Source organism: Girardinichthys multiradiatus, chromosome 1, assembly GCF_021462225.1.
Source record: "Girardinichthys multiradiatus isolate DD_20200921_A chromosome 1, DD_fGirMul_XY1, whole genome shotgun sequence".
Taxonomy (NCBI): Eukaryota; Metazoa; Chordata; class Actinopteri; order Cyprinodontiformes; family Goodeidae; genus Girardinichthys; species Girardinichthys multiradiatus.
Genome location: NC_061794.1, coordinates 19,971,883 through 19,992,014, shown reverse-complemented (window position 1 = coordinate 19,992,014; position 20,132 = coordinate 19,971,883). Strand labels below are relative to the sequence as shown.

Here is a 20,132-nt window from a genome sequence, read left to right as displayed (position 1 = left end):
AGCTACCCAGTCAACCCATTTGTTTTTGTTTTCTCTGAAATAAGCTTTACTCATCTTGAAGAAATTGCAGTATAACTCCTACTCAGTAGGATTATGAGTGTAAGCTGAGGGAAATCCTCAGCTTTTTTTTCCTCTCTCTCTCTTTAGTATTATTTTTACTGTACACAGTATTGTTTGTCGTATTTTTACTGTAACCTCCAAATGGTACTCATAGGGTTCCCTGTATTCTTCAGGGCACTTCCGAAAAAGGGTGCTGCGGCTAGTCGTTAGCTCTGAGATGGAACTGAGAATGATGTAAAATACATATACAATATATAGTATGTTTTCAAAAAGAATAAGAACCTATTACTCAAGCCACTGGCCTGAAAAGCGGACATTTACGCCAACAACAGACCCTGCCTCTTCAACATATTCTCTCTAACACGTTCTTTTTTTTTCTTTTTTTTGAGATAATGGAAAAAATGTACATGTTGCTGTAAAACCTGTTACTCATTTATAGTACCTACTTTTTGGGTTTCCATCAATATGTTCTGTTTAGAATTTGTAAAGGTTCATGTATGAATTTACTGTAATTATTTTAGTCAACCTGTATGTTATTAATATTCATCTTTTATATCAGTTCCATACATGTAAGCCTTAATTGTTCATCATCCCAGATCCATTACTCTGTATTGTGTTCGACAGTTTTCAGTCATGTAAGCATTTTCTTATTTTGGTCTTTTGTTTTATTCCGCATGGAGATCTTGAGCTGTAATCTGTATAACTGTTTAACCCATGTTCTCTATGAAAAAGATATTCCGTAGATTTATTACACTTTCTCCTGTCTTGCATTGTGATTTCATATACAGTTTCTAGACGACTAAATATGCACAGCCAAGACCGAGGAGTTAAACTAAGGTTATCAATGTTTAAAAAAGGAAATAAAAAGAAAAAAAAAAAAAGCTTTGTATCTTTACCTTGTTTAATAAACAGACTGTTATAAATTAACCCGCTTCTTGATTTGAACTTGTTAAACAGAGCAAACAAACGTTTTCATTCATTAAATCTTTATTTTAGAAAAATAATTTTGAATTGGAAAAAAACAATCCATCATTCTTTCAAAAAGGATTTTGTTTTGCAAAAACAAAAACCTGCAGCAGTCTGATAAACACAATCATTTCAGGCACCTTGAAAACAATATTCTGTGTAAAATTGACCAATACAAAAATAGTGGCTTACATTTACTAAATAGATACAGATGTGATGCATTCATGTTTTATTAAAACCTATGTTAGTGTATGGGTCTAAAGTGCAGCTGATATTCCCATAAATGTCAGGCACATTTATGGGAACTCCTGTCAAAGATGTAAGAAAAAAATCCTAAAATAAATTCAGCATTTATTGCAGTATTATAATCCCCTTTGATTCGAGTACAATGTAAAAAAATGTCTTTCCACCTAAATCATTCCACCGAAGGTCATTTCTATTAGCTGCTGGACTCCACAAGGACCCAGACTTATCTTGCCATAAAGCACAATGAGGAGGATGGAGAGGAAGGTAAAAAAAAAAATCTCCAAAGCTCACTCAAGCAAGGAGTGGCATCTTAGGGTCGCCAAGTATGTATAACAACCATTAGATGCTGTCTAGATGGCAACCTGTTATCTGGGAGAGATGCCATTAAAGCGCCTTTTCTGCCAAGACTCTGATGGCAGGTTAAGGAACAAAGATGAATATGTGGAAGAGCACCTCATGCCCAACTGATGGGTATGGCGGAGGATCTGTGATGCTGCGGACTTGTTTCTCCTCTAAAGGCTCTGGGAACCTTGCTAGAATGCATGATTTCCTGAGTTATTTGAAATACCAGGAGATTTTCTTACTCTAAATCTGGTGGACTCTTTTAGAAAAGTGAAAATAAGTCGTCTTCGGGTCTTTCAACAATTGCCAACAGTACCAACAACTGCATCACTGCTGGTTTTGTTAAAAACAATTATATCTTCATTGCAAGTTGTATTTTTTCTAAACGTTCCAGTCAGAATATGCTGCTGCACTAAAAGATGCTTTTTTCACATCCCTACACTTAATAAATGCAGACAGCTCTATACTCTCTTTTAAAGGCAGGGCAGTTTTATCACAGAATTTGGATACATCTCTGTGGTTCAGAATATCTCAGACTGGTTCTGTTACATCATCACTAAACACCAGTGACCTACTGCAACTGGAACCCATGCGAGATAGCATGCTATGACGCCGATTCTAAAGAAATGATGAAGGAAGAGCTGACAAAACTGAGCTGTAATCATATCTAATCATACCTGGTCTTAATAAAAAGGCCAGGCTAATACTATGCATTTTTAAAACCTTTGCTTTAATTTTGTTACAAATATTCTCAGATTAAAGATAACCGTTTAAATATATATGTATTTCCCAGGTAGGCAAGTAAAATGAATGATGTGGCTCTGCCTCAGCTCCTTGGGGCTACACTGTGCTGTTTTCTGACCGCTGGAGGTAACTATGTTTCATGTGGGCAAAAATAAGAACAACCAGAGGAAACTTACTGTAGACAAAGAAGAAATAGAAGAAAACATATCAAGTACCACATGATCTCCAATCAGACATAAATGGATGCATCAGCATTGAGAAAGTTATATAGGTTATACATTTGTAATCGGGTAAGAACAAGCTGATCAGATTTGGACTTTTTTTCTTAAAAAGTACAACATTAACCAACACTTTAGGCAATGTAAGGCATCAAAACACTGCAAAATCGAACCAGGAAAAAAGCATTAATATCCCACTGATTGAACTCCACTGCTACAACCTCTCTAATGTAAACAACATCTGTGTAAAAAAATGTGGTAAAGTGCTTAAATTCAAATATAATCATTAAAAAAAACTGTCGTAAAAATGCATTTCACATTTCCAGCAATGGTGTGAAGTCCTTTTTCTGATGTTGTGTTATATTACAAACAGTATCAATCTTCTATATGCACTAGAGGAAGCTTTCAATTATGCTCATAAGCTTTGTTGTGCAATGGCAAACAAACAAAACAAACATAATTAACTTACCATTTGCACACATTTTTGCATTGGTTAGGTTCTCATAAAGTATCTGACATAACATTGTTGTCCTTTAAAAACAAAGCATATCAAAAACACTTGATTAATAAAGGCTAAATATTCACTTTGAGGAACTGGAACAAAATACAGTACTTGCAAGCCAAACATGAATCAAATCCCTGAGTAAAACTGTAGTGTAAGCAGGTTTTAATCTAAACAGAAGGGCATACGTTGTCTGGCAGTGACACCATTAAACTGCATCTTCTCTCAGACCTGGTCATTGCCATCAGGGTTCTCTTCCATGTCTTTTATGGAAGTTGGAGTAACCTGCGGGGAAGTGAGGTTCAGGTATCCCTGCTCAGATGGCTGCTGTGTAGAGACTGAGGTCTTTGTGCCATCCAGCACCATGTGCTTGCTCACCTTTGCACGACATATTGCGTCCAGGATGTCCACATGATCACAGGGACCTGAGGTCAGACTGACATCAATAATAAGCTACGTTATTTTAGAGTATACTCTGCCTCTCATCAGGCTGACCTGAAAAGCACCAAAGGAAGATGCTTTAAACAGTTTGAGCTCTAATTTCAGCGCGAATTTTATCTGCTTCAATCCAACAACATTTTCTGACACAATGCAGCAGGTTTTCATCAGCAAATGTAAAAATTATTCATTTTGGCAAAAATAAAAGTGTGGCTGTGGAATCTGAGCTGAGAAAATCAAACTCAGTGTTATATACACTTGCTTTTCTAAATCTAAATAAGTAGCTGCTTCCATTCACTGGTGCAATGATTTACACAACTACTTCCTGCTGGGCCAGGTAATATGAACTGTTACAGCAATATGATGTGTTAATGACAGAAAATATCACAATTGGAACTTGGAGCAGGGAAAGACATCCCGACACAACCTGAGTGTATTCTAGTTGGAAGCTGGACACCAGTGGGATTTGTCCACTGTTTTTGTATTATAAACCTTATATTTGTCTACATGTTTACAAACAGATGCTGTAGGTCACCATGTAGGCCATTGATTTAATGAGATGCAGACTCTCGGAAAAGCTAAGAAATTCTTTATTCCTACAACTTTCAGTATTTTTAATCTGCGTGGCAGCCATATTGGATACTGAACTCCCTTCAGCCCCTGAATTTCCAGATGTCATTTTGTTGTTTTTCTGACAGGGAACTCAGAAAACCACACAATTAAAAACAGAACGCAGCATATTTAACATTGCTTTAACAAACTGTTATAAACTACGTAACGTATGTTGGATCCTTATATCTATAAAACGTTCACGTTTTCTCACAACAGGCTCACCTCAGAGTGGATGCATGCAGGACTCCTTCCGTGAAACCGTCGGAGGGGAACATTTTCTTGGCATTCTGTTTAAAAAAGTGAACGGTTTGTAGTTAAATATGTGAAAGTGTTAACCTAATCAAAAGAGATATTTCAACTGAAAAGATGAATTTTCTTTAAAACTGGTCACAGTTAATGACAATCCGGATCCAGATGTAAATGATGCATGTTTCACTCTAAAACTTTCTACAATTTTTGAACATGACGTGAAAAATGTAACATGGCGAGCTTAGATTAAATTAAATAAATAAGATGTAAACGTTTCTACCTCCAGACTGTAGAATGACTCGACATTCCTCAGGGAACGCTCCAGGGAGCTGACTTGATTGGAGAGCTTCATGGTTCTGTCCTGCAGTTGCCTGTTTTCCACTTCTAAGACATTAACCCTTAAAAGGAAAAATGCTGCCACTCAGTCGCAAGTTAAAAAAATAAGAACTTATGGAAAAATGGTTGGTTTTTTTTTTTTTTCGTGGGACATTTAAGAGGGCAGTTTAATGGACAAACTGCGGATATCCAATAGTTAATCACCCTCAGTTGCTCAATAAGTGAGGGACACAAAAACGTTTCTGTTTAATAAAGGATAACTACAAACTGCAGACATTATTCCACCCAAGTAGGTGAACTCAGTAAAAAGTTCAGTCAGTCAGTCAGTGAAAAGTTGTTTACCAAAATGTATTTGCAGACACCCAGAGTTTAAAAAGCTTTTAAAAAAAAATCAACACAAATGGCATAAAAAAAATATGGGAGATGAAAAATGCCAAAAAAAATAAAAATAAACCTTCTCCGTCTATGAACAACTGATGAAACTTTAAATTACGTGACCTTAGGTCCCCAAACTACTGACCAGTTAGGCTTTTATCATATTCTGCTGACCCCCAACTACACGTTTCTCCAGCAGCACAAAAGTGACACCTACTGGTTAATTTAGGGTCTTACATGTAACCTAAGAGAACTGTCTTTAAGCAATGTTTTTCTCCAAGGTAACCTCGACGAGAAATATTATGCAGAAAGACTACACTACAATAACTAAAGCAAAAACATCCATAAGCAGACAAATTGATTTGGAGAGAAGTTCATTTTTTATGGACAATTTTAAGGTAAAGAGGAAAAAACCACAACCGTTCAGCAGTAGTTGCTCTCACTTCCCAAAACAAAATTAAAAGTAAGTCACCTGTGTTGGACTGCGGAGGCAGTCCTCATGCCTTTGCTGCCCATGTCCTCTGCCTCATTTATCCTGCGCAACAGTTCCCGCTTCTCCTCCAGCAGCTTCTCGTTTTCTATCATTACTGCATTGATCCGCTCCTTCTCCTAGAAGTCACGCAGGGAGGAAATAAAACAAGAAGTATATCAAGACAGAGATACTTTAGAAAATATCAACCTTTAGGACTCTAAGCAAACAGTGAGCAATGTGGGCCATTGAGAAGACCTTGTAGGAGAGACTGGAGGCCAGTGCCAGATTGTTTTCTAGTTTCTGGATGGTAGAGTCTCTCTGTGCTGTTGCCTTTAGGAAAACCTGCTTGGCCTGGTGCAGTTTGGTCTTGTGTTGACTTTGTTTTTCGTGGTACTTCCTGGTTATTGTAGCAGTGGACAAACACCAGAGAATCAAAAAAGATGCACAAATGGTGGTTCAATAAAGGCCTGTACATGCTCCGCAAAAAGAATGATGCTATTCTCAACTCATCCTGTGTGCAGGACCTTTTTCTCATATGGGGTCCGTCAACAACTATCTTATGCTTGGTCTGAAATTCGGAAGTGGTTAATGCAGAAAAGTGGAACTGTTTGTCAATATCAACTTCCCAGGAGTTCAGCACTTGAGTTTTTTCATGAAGTATAAAATGCCCCGAACAACCAAATTTGTTCGTGCCCCCTCAAATAAAGTGAAGCATATACAGGCCTCGAAATTCATTATTCTCATTATTCTCATGCTAACATTGACAGTCTGACCTAATGCGTGCATCTAGTTGGAGGAGAACCTGTTGCAGCTCCTCCTGCAACTTTTCACACTCCTGCTGACTGACCACCAGATCTTCCTGCAGTTTCTGATGTGATCTCTGGCTGGTTTTTGCCTGAAAGATCAGCAACAAACAATGTGAGATCTCCAACTATAAACCATCAGGAAAAAGGTAAGTTTGAATAGAAATCTCACTTCACTGTGAATCTGATAAAATGTTGTGAACCATTCCTCACCTCCTCTCTGATCTTATTAAGCTCAGCGTCCAGAATGGACAGTCGGGTGTCCAGCTGTTGGACACGGTGGCTGAGCTCCGTGTTTGTCCTGTTCAGGGAAGCTTCCTTCAGCCTAAGCGAGCGTACCTGCTGCTGCAGCTCCTCTTCACGTTGCTCTAAAAGCTTCCTGAATACAGGATAGAAGGAAAAAAGGGGTAGTTCAAAACCAGACATACTGATGCCAGTATCAGTGAATTTGGAAAAATAGCTCTGCGCTGTGGTGCACTCTGCTACCTGGTGATGTGCTCCTCCTGCTGCTGGGCTCTCAGGGCTGACAAAGAGTCAGACAGATCCCTGCTGTCCCTCTCCAGACGGCTGCTCTCACCGGCCCGAGCTTCCTCGACTCGTAGCTGGTGCTGGGCGTTCTTTAGCTGCTGCTGGAGCTCCAACACCTGCCGTCACAAATAGAAAGCCGCAGACCTTCACTCAGTGACACAAACAAACATCACATCCCAACTTTTGACCCACAACAACAAGGAATTTGCATTACAAGATTTCCATAGTTACTTCGTTTGGCAGCACTTTTTCCCAACACTGCACACATATCTGTTTGGTCTGAAAGGGAGGTCTGATGCTGGATGAAACCATCATCTAACAAGTTCAAGAGCTAGAACATACCTTCTTGTCGGCAGCAATGAGCCGCGCCCTCTCGGCCTGCAGCTCCTCCTGCAGACTAGCGGTGGTGCTGCCATTTGTGCTGCTGCGTATGAGCTGCATCTCCAATTCTCTGATTTTCTGCTGGTGACGTTCACACTCTGCATCTTGAGTTTGGAGTTTCTGCTCCACCTGGACCAGCTTGGACTGGGCCTGCTTGAGTTCAGCACCAAGCTGGAGAAACGCACAAACCAACAGTCTTTACAAGAGAACAAGCAATTATTTTTTTTAAATATCCCAAAAAAGTTAAAATGTTGTCCAGGATCATTTTCAAATTATGAGAAAGTCTCCTTGGAAGCTAAATTTTAATAAAAGAGGTTCAGTGATTTTACACCTCACTGAACACAATATCTAAATCTTGCCTGATGAAGTTTCAGTTTTGCTTATGGCGGTTAGCATTCACAGCAAGTAAATAGGTCAACGACGAGAGTGACTAAGATGATGATTTGGTGACAAATGTCAAATGCAATTTAAGAAATTCCAAATGTACAAAAAACTGAAAATCTACTTTGAGTTTTTCCTGCTCCAGCAGAGTGTTGTGTCTCTTCAGATCCATGCTCTTTTCCTTCTCGTAGCGCAGCTCTTTCTCAGCTGAGGTGAACAGGCTCTGGGCCCTCTGCACGTCTTGCTTCATCTGTTTAGCCTCCTCTGCCTTCTGGCTCAGCACTGAATCTTGGGACTGAACATGGAAAAATTGTTCAGGGTTCAGAAGATCCGAAAAGTAAAACAGACGCAGAGGCTCGCACTAAAACAGCCTCATGAATCATTGACCCAGTTGTACCAATAATTTTGGTATCATATTGAAACTATTAGGTTTGTTGCCAATTGCTGAAAGTGCAGCTGCTGCAACTTCACAGCTGAACATCACATTAAACTGAAAATATGTAAAAATATTAACCTAAAAGAGAAAATGTTTCTGTGAACTCCAACCACAGAAATGCTAAATGGTAACTGGGGTATGATAAGGAGGTGTTGTGATCATGAGTACCTTAATATGGGCCTGGGCTTCATTAATCTGAGCCTGAAGCGCCATTTGGTGCTGAGTGGCTAGCTGCCGCTCTGCTTCCAACTTATCCTCCAGAACATTTATTTCGTTCTTCAGAGATGAAAGCTGTCAACATGAAACAGAGACATGAATCCAGCAGATACCAGATATTTACACATACTTCATAAGAGACATTGACCTTTTTTTCCTCATTGTCTCGCAACAAGTCAGACTAAACATGTCATGTTTCAGGGTCAGTTACTACAATTATTTCTATTTGCTAAATGAAAGAACAATGATCAATTTTATTTTACTTTCATCAAATTCAGAGGTTTACATACATCTAAGTATTTGGTAAAGCTGACCTTTAAACTATAAACTTGGGTCAAAGGTTAAGGTGTCCTACCACAAACTTCTCACAATAGATTGCTGGAGTATTGGCCCCTTCCTTCTGACAGACCTGGCCTGATTCAGGTTTGTTGTCCTTAAAGCATGTTGTAACTATTTTTGGTAAAACCCATTTGTGCCCCAACCCTGACCCTGACTTCCTTGCCTGTGTCTTAATATGTCGCAGATGAACGTGGCACCTTCAGCCATCTGGAAATTGTACCCAGGTTTCTGATACCTTGGCTGATTTCTTAGGATTTTCCTACGATGCTACACAGGAAAGCAGTGTGTTTGAGATGGGCCTTAAAATACATCCACATGTCTATCATTTACCTCAAATGAACCAGCATAATTAGACGCTTATAAATCTAAGCTGTCGTCATTTAGGCTTTCCGAAATTATTTTTAAAAGGTATGGTAATTTGAGTTTATTTAAAATTAAGACTTGGAAGAAAATACACCAAAAAAACTCATTATTCTGGCATTTAGCAACTAAAATTGGTTTGATAATTTAATGTCAGATATTGTGCAAAAATGGTTATGTGTCTCTTTATAGGGGCGTATGTCAAGATCTGATTTTAACAGAATAAAATAAAGAACTAAAAGAGCAAATTTTCTTTCTTCCTGACTTGATTTACTAAACCATAAACCTGTAGGGGATTTTCTCTTACAGTCATGTCCCAATATCTAGACATGTAAAGTACTAAGATGACTTACAGATACTAACAAAATTACCTGATCCAAACCTTCAACCCTTTCTTTCTCCCCTGAATCCGACCTTGATCCTGTGTTAGCCGTCTGCTGTTCAGCCTTCTGGCTGCAACAAAGTGCTTCCTTTGCACAACATAGCTGCTCTTGATGCCACTGAAGCTGCTTATTGAGCCGCTGGACCTCGAGCTCCAGTCGGTCTCTTTTTCCTTCAGCCTCTAACTTCAGATGTACAGCGTTGCTCAGCTCGGCCTGGAGCTCAGCAATCTTCTGTCGTTCAGAGGCCATCTCCTCCCTTAAAAATATGCATATTTATGCAAGCGCCAGTATCACAGTCTTATCTCTGCGCTGCCTATGAAAAATAGATAGCAGTACTAGTTGCAGCAGTGCTATCACTCCTGCTCAGACACAGGTATTTTCAATTCAAATGTTTCAGTAATACCATACAATTATGAGCTAATGCTTTATTTATCCAGGAGCCTCAACTGAATACTACCTCAGAGTGTCGTGTGAAGATCGGAGGCTGCTGAGTTCGACTTTGAGGCTGTCAACCTGCTCCTGTGTTAGATCAGCCTGAAGTCTGTTTTCCATCATTCTTCCCTGTGTTTGCTTACTATCCTTGTAGTGTTCCAGCTCACTCTGGAGTCTGCTGTGAGCACGCTCCATCTGGGCCACCTGAAAAGAACATAAATGTCAAAAAAAACACATGCTGTAAATTCTCATTAACATAAAATGCTGGGTAAAGTAATAATCCCATAAACTTCATGTATTTTCTTGAGATTTCATGGGAAAGACCAACACAAAGTAAGTAAAGCTTTTCAAAATCCTTTAAAATCTGAAAAGTGTGGTGTGTACTTGAACACATTGTCATTGTCAGTACGCAATCAAGCTCTACAGAACTTAATTATTAGACTCAGGTGTGTTGAAGCAGATAGACATCTAAACGTTGCTTCCCACCAGCCTCCTGAGGGCTGGTGCTTGAAGCCTCGGGTTTAGATCAAAGCATATTCACATGTTAGGATGGTCCAGTCAAAGTCCAGACCTAAATACAACAGAGAATCTGTTGAAAGATGTAAAAACTGATGTTCACAGATTCTCCACATCCACTTTCAACGAGTTTTCTGATTATTTTGAAAAAAAAAAGGAAAGTAAACATGTTTTTTCTTCGACTTCATGATTATTTACTACTTTGTGTTGGCCTAACACATATAGTCAGAGTAAAATACAAAAAAGTTTGTGATTGTAAAGTGAGAGAATCTATGGAATCTGAACAACTTGTAAGGGGAAAACTTACTAAGATGAAGCTACTGCAGAAAGCAAACAGAGAGTTGGACAAACCTTTTCTTCTAGAACTGCCTTTTCTCCCTTGACCTGGGTGAGACTTTTGATCAGAGTTTTCCCCTGTTGGCATTCGGTCTGAAGACCGCTGACCTCAAGTCTCAGTTTCTTCAGCTCTCGCTCGCCTATCTGCAAAGCCTTCGGTATAGAAAAAGAAAATGGGAACAAAAACTGAGATGGCATTTTGGAAAAGATTTGCTCACGTTTGTAGGTCAGTTGTCAGGACCTCCTCAAATAAACCACATAGCTTACCCTAAACTAAATGCAGCAATAACTTTGTAGTCATATTTAACTTTTCAAATTATAAACAGCCTTTTCAGAAAGCTTTGTGGCTGCTGATTGGCTGCTTGGTCTTGCAGACAGCATGGGTGAGGTTTTTACCTCTTTATCTTTCTTGAGGGCAGCCTGAGCAGCAGTAAGATCTAACTCCAGCTGTTTCCTCCACTCCTTCTCCTCAGTCAGACGAGCCTCCAGCAGAGCCATTCTCTCCTGGGAACTGTCCCTCAAGTGCTTTGTACATAGGGAAAATCAATGTTTGATTTAGCTAGTTGACATTTCATTTCCAAAACTATTACAGCCATTGTTTGTCACCAACTTTGAGGTCATTTGCATTCTTACTATAAAATGTGAAAAGAATCATTTCTTACAGCGTGTAGGTAGGACTCAGTGGTCTTCACCTCCTCGCCATTTTTCAGTATTTTGTCTTGGGCATCCTGCTTTTTCAGCTCTGCCTCTAGGCTTTTAATCTGCATGGTTAGACTAAGCCATTAGAGGTTTGAGTGGACCAAAGTTTCCTTTTTTTAATGTCTCCAACTAATAAAATAAATGCATCATATTTATTCAGTTAAATATTAAGTGCTGTTAAAGAAAAAACAGTTCTTCCCTCTTACCCTTCTGAGCAGCCCCTCCACTTCTCCCTCATGGCGATGCCTCTCCTCCTTGCTGGCGTTCTGGGCCTCCCCCAACAGCGCCTCCAGCTCTTCATTCCTCTCCTCCAGCTCTTCCTGCTCTTTGCGTAGCCTCTGGAGTTGCCGTTGCAGCTCTCTCATCTGCACGAGTCCGTCTTCCACCGCTTCCTGACACCTAGCAGGGAACAGGGGTGACTAAAGCCTTATTTGGACCTTAAAGAAGTCAGTATTGCAGATATGTAAAGTGTTGTCTCTGATGAATTTATATAGGTACCGTTTATGAATCTGATCCTTTTCTTGGGCTGGCACAGAAAAGAGACAGTTTTCAGATTCACTGCTCTTGCTCTTTAAGTCGTCTTTGGCTGTATTAGATTTTGTCACCTGGACAAAAAACAAAAATAGAAACCTTTGCTACAGGAAGACTCTTTGCGTTTTTATTTATAGGAAGAGAAAAAAAACTCAACATACTTACCTGATCCATGAGATTTTTCTTCTCAGACTCTATGACATGTACTCTTTCCCTGAGAGTTCTGTTCTCTGCATCCAGTCTGTCATTTTGCTCTTTGGCTCGCTGCAGCTTCATCACATCTGCACAGAGAAATTTGATCTCATTTGCTGAAGAGGTTTCGTTTTCCCAGTTTAAAATCCAACCAATCTGCAGTTCCCCAAAAGGCCACTCGGGGAGATCATTTTGGACTGAGGAAGGAAGCCGGAGTACCCGGAGAGAACAAACACATACACGGGGAGAACATGCAAACTCCCTGCACAATAACCCCAGGCCAGGATTCGAACACGGGACCTTCTTGCTGCAAGACAACAATGCTAAAATGTGTCACCCTGCAGCAACCTGTTACAACTTACATCGTACATCCTCATTATTTCAGTTCCCCTATAACACAGAAGGCAAACAACTTTAAACCTTCAAAGTATTTCCAACAACTTTCTCCTCAGATGTTTTATAAGGCAAAAGAGGGTGCAGCACAGGATTTATAAAGCCTTAATATTTCTGATTATTTGAGTCACAATACAGATTACCCGCAACAATGAGCAGCCCATAATTTATGAATATACATGTAATATAAAATTTAGGAATATACTGTACATATTTTAGTGGACAAGTGTTTCACCACTTTTGGTGACAACAATTTTAAAATAGTCCAATTAAGTCTCCTAGATTCACACCATACTTCCTCAGGTTCTTCATGGACTGTTCCCTCAAGCTCAGATCATAAGATCATAGATACATCTGTGATACCTGAAAGAGTTAACAGACTGTCTGTTAACGCTTTTTCAAATATTATCTTCATATGCTGCTGAACACTCCTCAGAGTTGGATAAAGAGGCCTAAGTTTGATTTACAGAAGACTGATTACACAATTAGATAAAAAGAAAATACATGCATCTTCAAAGGTTGGCAGTTTACAATAATCCTGAAACATGAACCAATGTAAAAATACAAAAATAACATATTTGATTCCATACTGCCTGTGTTTGCAACGTACCACAAGGGTCTCGGTCGTTGTTTTTGGCTGCATCAAGCTCATTGTTGAGTCTGCGAATGTCTTGATGAGCCATCGCCAGCCTCCTGGATGCCTCTTCCAGGTCTCGTTCTAGGCGCTGTCGCTCAGTTTGCTCCCTAGAAATCTCCTCACTGTGGGCCTGTTGCAAAACAATCAGGCATAGACGGTCAGCGTGAAAGGAGAACAGCAATAAAGAGGGCTGGTAGTTAGACCGGAGACAAAACATGCTGCAGTGAGAATCATGCATTTCAGACTGAGATCTGTTATCACTGCAGGCCTGTAGAGAGCAAGGGGAGGGAGTTATTTCATCATTCCTTTGCTCACAGGACCAAAAAGGTTTCCTACCATCGGTCAATTTGACGTACATTTAGATTTTTTATTACTGTGTTTAGGTTTATTTGAGAGCTGTATCAAAAACAGAGATAAAGTGGCAAAGCTGACACAAGGACACACAGCGCCTCGCAAAAGTACTCACACCCCTTAAACTTTTCCACAATTTGTCATGTAACAGCCACTGACTACTATGTATTTATTTGGATATGACAGATCAAAACAAAGTAAAACATGGCTGCAAAGCTGAAGCAATATGAAACATGTGTTTTTTTCCAATCGTCTTCTTTTTTGATTTTAAATGCAATTTTATGCTGAACCGTCTAATAAAATCCCAATAAAATACAGTCCGGTTTGTGGTTGTAATTGGAGGTGCACAATATACCAAATAGCATTGCCTCTCTCATTGCAATATCAACATGTGCAGTCCTGCAATTGCAAAGGAGTTCAAGTTTTTCACTCATTTCAGAAAGTGACACTCATATAATTTACTCATAAATTAACTCAAAACACCTGGAAAGGTTTCCTGAGCTTCTAAATGGTCTCTTCATCTGGGTCAGTAAGTTAAACAATCATGGAGAAGACTGCTTACTTGACAGATGTCCAGAAGGTGACACCCTCCACAAGGAACATGAGCCACAAAAGGTCATTGCTAAAGATGCTGGTTGTTCACAGAGTGCTGCATCCAGGCATATTCATAGAAAGTTAAGTGGAAGGAAAAACTGGAGTAGGAAAAGGCAAAACAGCCACAGGGATAACTGCAGCCTTGTGAGGATTGTCAAAGCGAAATCCTTTTAAAAACTTGGGGGAGCTTCTCAAGGAGTGGACTGAGGCTGGAATTAGTGCATGAAGCGCCACAATGCTCAGATGAATCCTACACATGGGCTACAGGTGTCTTGCCTGGGCTAAGGAGGAAAAGAACTAGACTGTTCCTCAGTGGTCCAAAGTCCTATTTTCAGATGAAAGTACAGTTTGGATTTTATTTGGAGTCTGGATGAAGAGGGGAGAGGCACAGAAGCCATGTTGCCTGGCACGGCCACAAACTGGCACGGCCTGAACCACGTAGTCAAGAGGAAGATGAGAGACATTAGACTCAACAATGCATATAACCTGGTATCAAAGCAACCTGGACTGATCGCCTCCATGCCACGCCACATGGATGCAGTAACTCATGTAACAGGAGGTCCAACTCAGTACTGAGTGCATAGAAATGAACATATATTTCAGAAGAATGACCTATCTGCCTACAATTACCCTTTTAATTGAACTTCTGTAATATTCTAATTTTCTGAGACACTGAATGCTGGGTTTTCATTATCGTTAAGCCGTAACCTTTAAAAGAAGTAAAGGCTTGAAAAATTTCACTCTATGAATAATAAATCTATATGATACATGAGCCACGCTTTCTGAAATTAATGACAAAAAGAATATTGAACTTTTTTACAACATTCAAATTTTTTTTAGATATACCTGTACCATTTCAAGAGCCACGAGGTAAAATTCTGCTTTCCAATAATATATATTGTCACTTGGATTGACTTTCACTGTTCACAACTAATATAGATCTTAGTGATGGAAAAGAAAGAGAGTAATAAGGAAAATATGGGTTAATCATAACAAATATTGTCATCGTAAAATTCAACAATAACATCACAATATTGTTTTCTTAAACGCATGATTGTGAGAAAATGTGGAAAGATTAATTCACACTTTTGCAAAGCACTGTAGCATGCAACGTAGAGCCAACCCATCAGGTGTCAGGCGGACAGTTAAGTTAGTTCTTAACCTTTGAATAACAGTAATCATGCAGATAATATCAAGACACATCTAAATCCTTGTGCAAAATGTTTCAAAAAGCAATTTTCTATTCAATATCCCAGTGTTGCCCTCCTGTTGGCTTTCATCACAGCACCAGTGTTAGTTAAAGGGTTAGAATGAGCTGTAAAGTGGACACCTACAGGGGTCATATTGTGTTTGCTCTGAGCAGACCTGCGCAGGCCAAACAGCTTCCTCCACGGACTCTGGGATGAACACTGCTGGCAAAACAAAAACCAATGTGCACATGATGATCGGCCTGTTCTGCACATTTACTGAAAACCGAACTGTGGTGTTCTTTTCTCCAGGCTTTATCCAACCAGGATAATTGCTCAGCTAAAGAAGAAAGTAAGATGACCTCACCTTTGTCATGTGGTCCATGGTCTTGCGCATATCCTCCCTCTGCTGCCTCAGGTTCTCTCCCATTAATTGGATGTACTCCTGTTAAAGTGTTGCACACAGATGGAGACTGCATGTGCTTTAGGTAGTTAGTTACACATTATATTTCATTACAATTATAAAGAGTCCCCAGAGATTGATCAGAAGGTCTGATATGACTAAGGACTGTATGGCCAGTGTTTCTGAAACTGCAGATTTGCATGTGGAGGTCATAACAGGAAAATTAAAGCTTAGAACTGCTTTACATTTGAACAGTCTAGAACAGGGTATATGCAATGGACAAACATCCCTGCATCAACTTTCTAAAACATGTATTACTCCAATCCTCAACATTCTGAAGTTCTCCTCACTGTTAGGAGGACCACTTCAAAAGTACGTTCTCTGTTCTATTCTTATTAAACCTTTACCCGATGGTCGCTATTGTTGGTGTTAACAGCGAGAGTGTGACTTTCCAGTTTCCCCTCGGCAGCCTCCAGCCTTTCCAGCAGAGTGGCCCTTTCCACCAGCAAGTAAGCCACCTGCTCACTGGGGCTACTCAAACCAATCTCCCCCAGGTCTTCCTGTGACAACATCTCTGCCATCTCCTTGCTCTGGATCTCTAAAAGAAAACAAGGATACCTTCAGGTCAGACTAGAGAAGAAATAACATCTGAGCAAAATAACACACTACATTTAGCATAAGCACAAGTAATTATTCAGCTGAGGGAAAGTAATGTGGACTCCAGATGAGACTTTAAAAAAAAGCTCTTGATGTACTCTAACAAGGTTCTTCCGGCCTTTGAGAGAGAAACAGGCCCACAGCATCACAGAATCTCCACCGTACTTAACAGTGAGCGTTAGATCGTTTTCCATATAGTCATCCTTTGTTTTTGTCAGACTGACCTGGAGAATTTGTTTACAAAAAGCTCCGTCTTTGTCTCATCTGGCGAAAGCACCAAGTTTCAGTTTCAGTTTAAGTTTAGTAAAATCCACCCATTTATGTTTCTGATAGTAAGACAGAAACATCTTTGTGTTGACAGCTGGCATTCAGATAGTATTTAAGACATACTGCAATTTTCTGTGTGAGAATATTCTATTGCAGTAAAAGATTAACTTGCTCTTAAGCTCTTACACATCTTCACCAGAGTTGCCAATAAATCTGGAGGATACTCTAGAAATGTTAAAACTACAGCTAGTAACAGCTTAACTGAACTCACCTTGCTGATGTTTGATTTGGTGAAGTTCATTTCGCAAGTCTTCATTGTCTCTCTCATACTCTGCAGTCAGACACTCACGCTCTTCCAGTAGCGTCCGGATGTGTGCTACATAGCTCTCCAACTGAGAGTTAAACAAAAAAACTAAGACAAGCAAACCATTTTGAGCCCATTTCAGGTATACTGTACCTAATGCACCTCATATTTGGGCTACAAATATATCTTACTAGCCATTGTTTGTTAAAACAGCTCAATGAAGCAACACTGGGCTGCCTCACCTCCCTCATTTCATTGGCCTGCTGCGTACGTAAGGTCTGCAGCTCTGTTGAGACCGACTGAAGCTTTGCCTCAGCGCCGAGCAGCTGCTGCCATAAATGCCGCTGCCGCTCCTCCGCATTAGCCTCCGGAGGCAAGCCATCCCCCTGAAGTCGCTTAGAAATTTGGTCCAGCTCCGTCAAAACCTAAGGTGACAGAGGAGGAAATTAAATGATTTATTAAACACATATGAGGCCAAATGCATCAATCATGAATTTAATGTTAAACGGCATTTTGTAAAAAATAAAAATAAAAACTGCTCAGTTCCCTGATCTTTGCTGTGTATTAATATTCATCCCAGGGATAAGTTACTTAATTGTTGATAAATAAATAAATAAAAATATATATATTCATTTATTTTCAAACTGTACAGATCTTGAATCATGTTTTTACAATATGTAGCTGCTCGTACAGACAGACAACCACAATGCAAACCATGTCACTGTTACATAAAATAGCAAATAGAATCGAATAGAATATGTATAGTAGAGCTGCTCTTTTAGCATGCTCAGACTGGCTGCCCAGCACCAAACACCTGTTCCAGAATTCAGTAACTTGAGCAGAAGCCATGCAGCATTTGGAATGCTAAAGGAGTTGTTACGGCTCCAACAACATGCAGCATATTGTCTCAGGCCAAGTATCAAGTCTCACACGCCACTTGTATTCAACCCATAACACCATCTGGTTTATGTTCTTCTGGAACAAATCGCTGAAAGACTGCAAGTTAAGAACATCCTTCTAATCTTCACAAATGTTAGGTGCTGGTGTGAGATGCAGATTCGTTGAAATATATATATGAATTGCCAGCAGATTTAACAGCCTATGGGGCGAAAAACATGGAGAAACAAATAGCGACAGTAACTTTTATTCATTGAGAGCAAAGTTACCTCTTCGTGATCCATCTTCAGTAACTTTGAAGCCATTTCCTCAGCTGAGAAAATACTGAACTGAAGCAGCTGCCCTTCCTACATGATGTCCCACACGAAACACAGCTCTGCTTGCACTTGTGTGGCAATGAAGAGCAGATCCTCAAGCTTCATCAGTCCCATTGTTGCTGTAATCCATGCGTACCAGCAGCTGTGCAAAAGATAAAAAATCCTTTGAACAATTCTGTCAAGTCGGGACAAGACCTGCAGTAAAAACCTCAGGCACTACCTATTATAGCTGGGCTGTTTGACAGCTAACATCACCTGAGGCTATGCAAAACTCCAGGCGGATTAGCTATGTATGATCTGCTTCTTTATCAATGAGCTCTTGATAGAAATAGTAACAATTACAGCTTCCCCTGCTTACACATGCAAAAAAGCGGAACTTTTAGCAGGAACTTATTAGATATCTTTTTTATAAAGCGAACACTGTCACTGATTCCTAAGGGTAAAGCTGAGTTATCCTACTTATAAAAGATCCTTCGTTTGGTTAAGGCTTTCTTCTCAAAATGTCTGACACTGAAGGAGGAGCAAGCGATGTTTTCTGCAGGAGCGCAGCGTCTTCTGTGCTTTCTGAACCAGACTCTCTGCGTGTTAAAGTACAACTAAGAATCGGTTCCTGTGAGACTGTAATAACGAGCGAGTTTTTACACTGGAAAACCATGTTAGCAAAGTTAGCAAAGTTATTAGCCTGCAAACAACGCTGGCGCTAACGGAAGGCGCCGCAGCTTCTTCTTGTTGGCAACTGATGGATTCTGTCTGAGGTTAAATGTTGTTACTGCGAATTTGAGCTTGAGGACCTGATACAGCAGACTACAGTTTATGTTTTACTCACCTAGAGCTGGCAGCGACGAGAAAACCAAGCGCCTAGGAGGACAGGCGTGGCGGAGTAGATTGGCTTCTGCAATCACCTAGGCAACGGGCCGTACCAAGATGGAGGGGAGAGTTCACCAACCACCAGACTATATTAGTAATAAAATAAAAACAGTGACACCTATATAACTCCGTTTAACCTTTAGCTGTGTTTTGACATCACCTCTATCAAATTCATATATTTTTTGCTGTTTTCAGTGAAGGTTCATCTTGCTGTCTCCGTAGTTCATGAATGAAAACTCTAGATGGCGACAAACAGTACTTTTTGAAGGTACCATATTGTGTGGTGTTTCTTTTACTAACAAGTTCACTGACAATCATAATGCAGCTGCTTAATGATGCAGGATTGCAGGATTTCACAAATTACACTATTTTTAAAAACACAATGAAGATAGAAGAACCCGCTAATTCTTCCTTGTGTGTATTTGGGTCGACGACATCATGAAAGGCACAAGGACCGACCAGATCAGTTGATGCTTGTTGGTTTTTTTTTTTTGTTGTTCCCCAGAATAAAAGCAAAAGAGCTTGTGAATATGCTGATTGAAGCTGGTGAGAGGGAATTATTATCCACAGTGAAACCAGCCCTGAACTGAAATAGTCTGAAAGGCCGCTCAGAAAGGAAATGCCATTTCTCCAAAATCAAAAAGCGGCATTGCAGTTTGCAAATGCATTCAGGGGCAAATCTTTGGAAACATGTTCTGTGGTTTGATGAGACTAAAACTGAAGTGTTTGGTCATAATGATCATTGTTTTATATAAAAGAAAAAGGGAAAAACATGCAAACCGGAGAACACCTTCCCACCTGTGAAGCATGGAGGTGGATGCACCATGTTGTATTGGTGTTTTGCTGCAGGTGGGACTTATCAAAATAGATTACATCATAAGGAAAGAACGTTATTTGGAAAGATTGAAGCATCTCAAGACATTTATGTTTGGATACAAATGGGTTGTCTTGGACAATAACTTTAGACAATATGATTCTGGTTGTTGACCAAGGTTTAGGTGACAATTTAAAAAAATAAGAAAAGAAAATGTTTGTAAACTTCTGAATTCAAACAGTTTGTCTTTTTATACAGTGAATGTAAATATCTGGATAGGGCAGAACATGCAAATAGTTTTTTTGTGCGTTGTTTTTACTATTTTGGTTTTATGGTGACTGACCTCACTGT

General features: G+C 39.8%; 1 protein-coding gene across 5 annotated transcripts; it reads right to left on the bottom strand.

Moving 5' to 3' along the window:
* Window positions 1–455: 455 nt before the first annotated feature.
* ccdc30 (coiled-coil domain containing 30) lies at window positions 456–19,060 on the bottom strand. 5 transcript variants are annotated; one of them, XM_047372877.1, is made up of 27 exons: window positions 18,927–19,060; window positions 18,053–18,242; window positions 17,129–17,311; window positions 16,854–16,974; window positions 16,066–16,256; window positions 15,623–15,700; window positions 15,403–15,480; window positions 13,097–13,253; window positions 12,067–12,182; window positions 11,869–11,975; window positions 11,577–11,769; window positions 11,334–11,432; window positions 11,068–11,196; window positions 10,687–10,824; window positions 9,845–10,023; window positions 9,376–9,643; window positions 8,258–8,380; window positions 7,778–7,948; window positions 7,234–7,443; window positions 6,850–7,007; window positions 6,577–6,742; window positions 6,334–6,455; window positions 5,816–5,957; window positions 5,561–5,697; window positions 4,658–4,775; window positions 4,351–4,415; window positions 456–3,514 (listed from the first exon to the last, which is right to left on the bottom strand). In XM_047372877.1, exons 2-27 carry the CDS (start codon window positions 18,086–18,088, stop codon window positions 3,304–3,306), a joined length of 3,696 nt encoding a protein of 1,231 aa, XP_047228833.1. In that variant the 5' UTR covers window positions 18,089–18,242; window positions 18,927–19,060; the 3' UTR covers window positions 456–3,303. The 5 variants fall into 5 exon arrangements, with proteins under 5 accessions (XP_047228833.1, XP_047228841.1, XP_047228850.1 ...); XM_047372885.1 differs by having other exon boundaries at window positions 15,403–15,477; XM_047372894.1 differs by lacking the exon at window positions 15,403–15,480.
* Window positions 19,061–20,132: the final 1,072 nt, after the last annotated feature.

What these genes read in the sequence shown, in the direction of transcription:
- ccdc30 (XM_047372877.1), bottom strand. Translation starts at nt 18,088, where the DNA reads ATGGCTTCAAAGTTACTGAAGATGGATCACGAAGAG. An exon ending in GGGTTGAAGGTTTGGATCAG is followed by an intron (nt 8,381 to 9,375) that starts GTAATTTTGTTA and finishes TCATGTTGACAG; the next exon opens with CTTTCATCTCTGAAGAACGA. An exon ending in TTAATAAGATCAGAGAGGAG is followed by an intron (nt 6,456 to 6,576) that starts GTGAGGAATGGT and finishes CTGATCTTTCAG; the next exon opens with GCAAAAACCAGCCAGAGATC.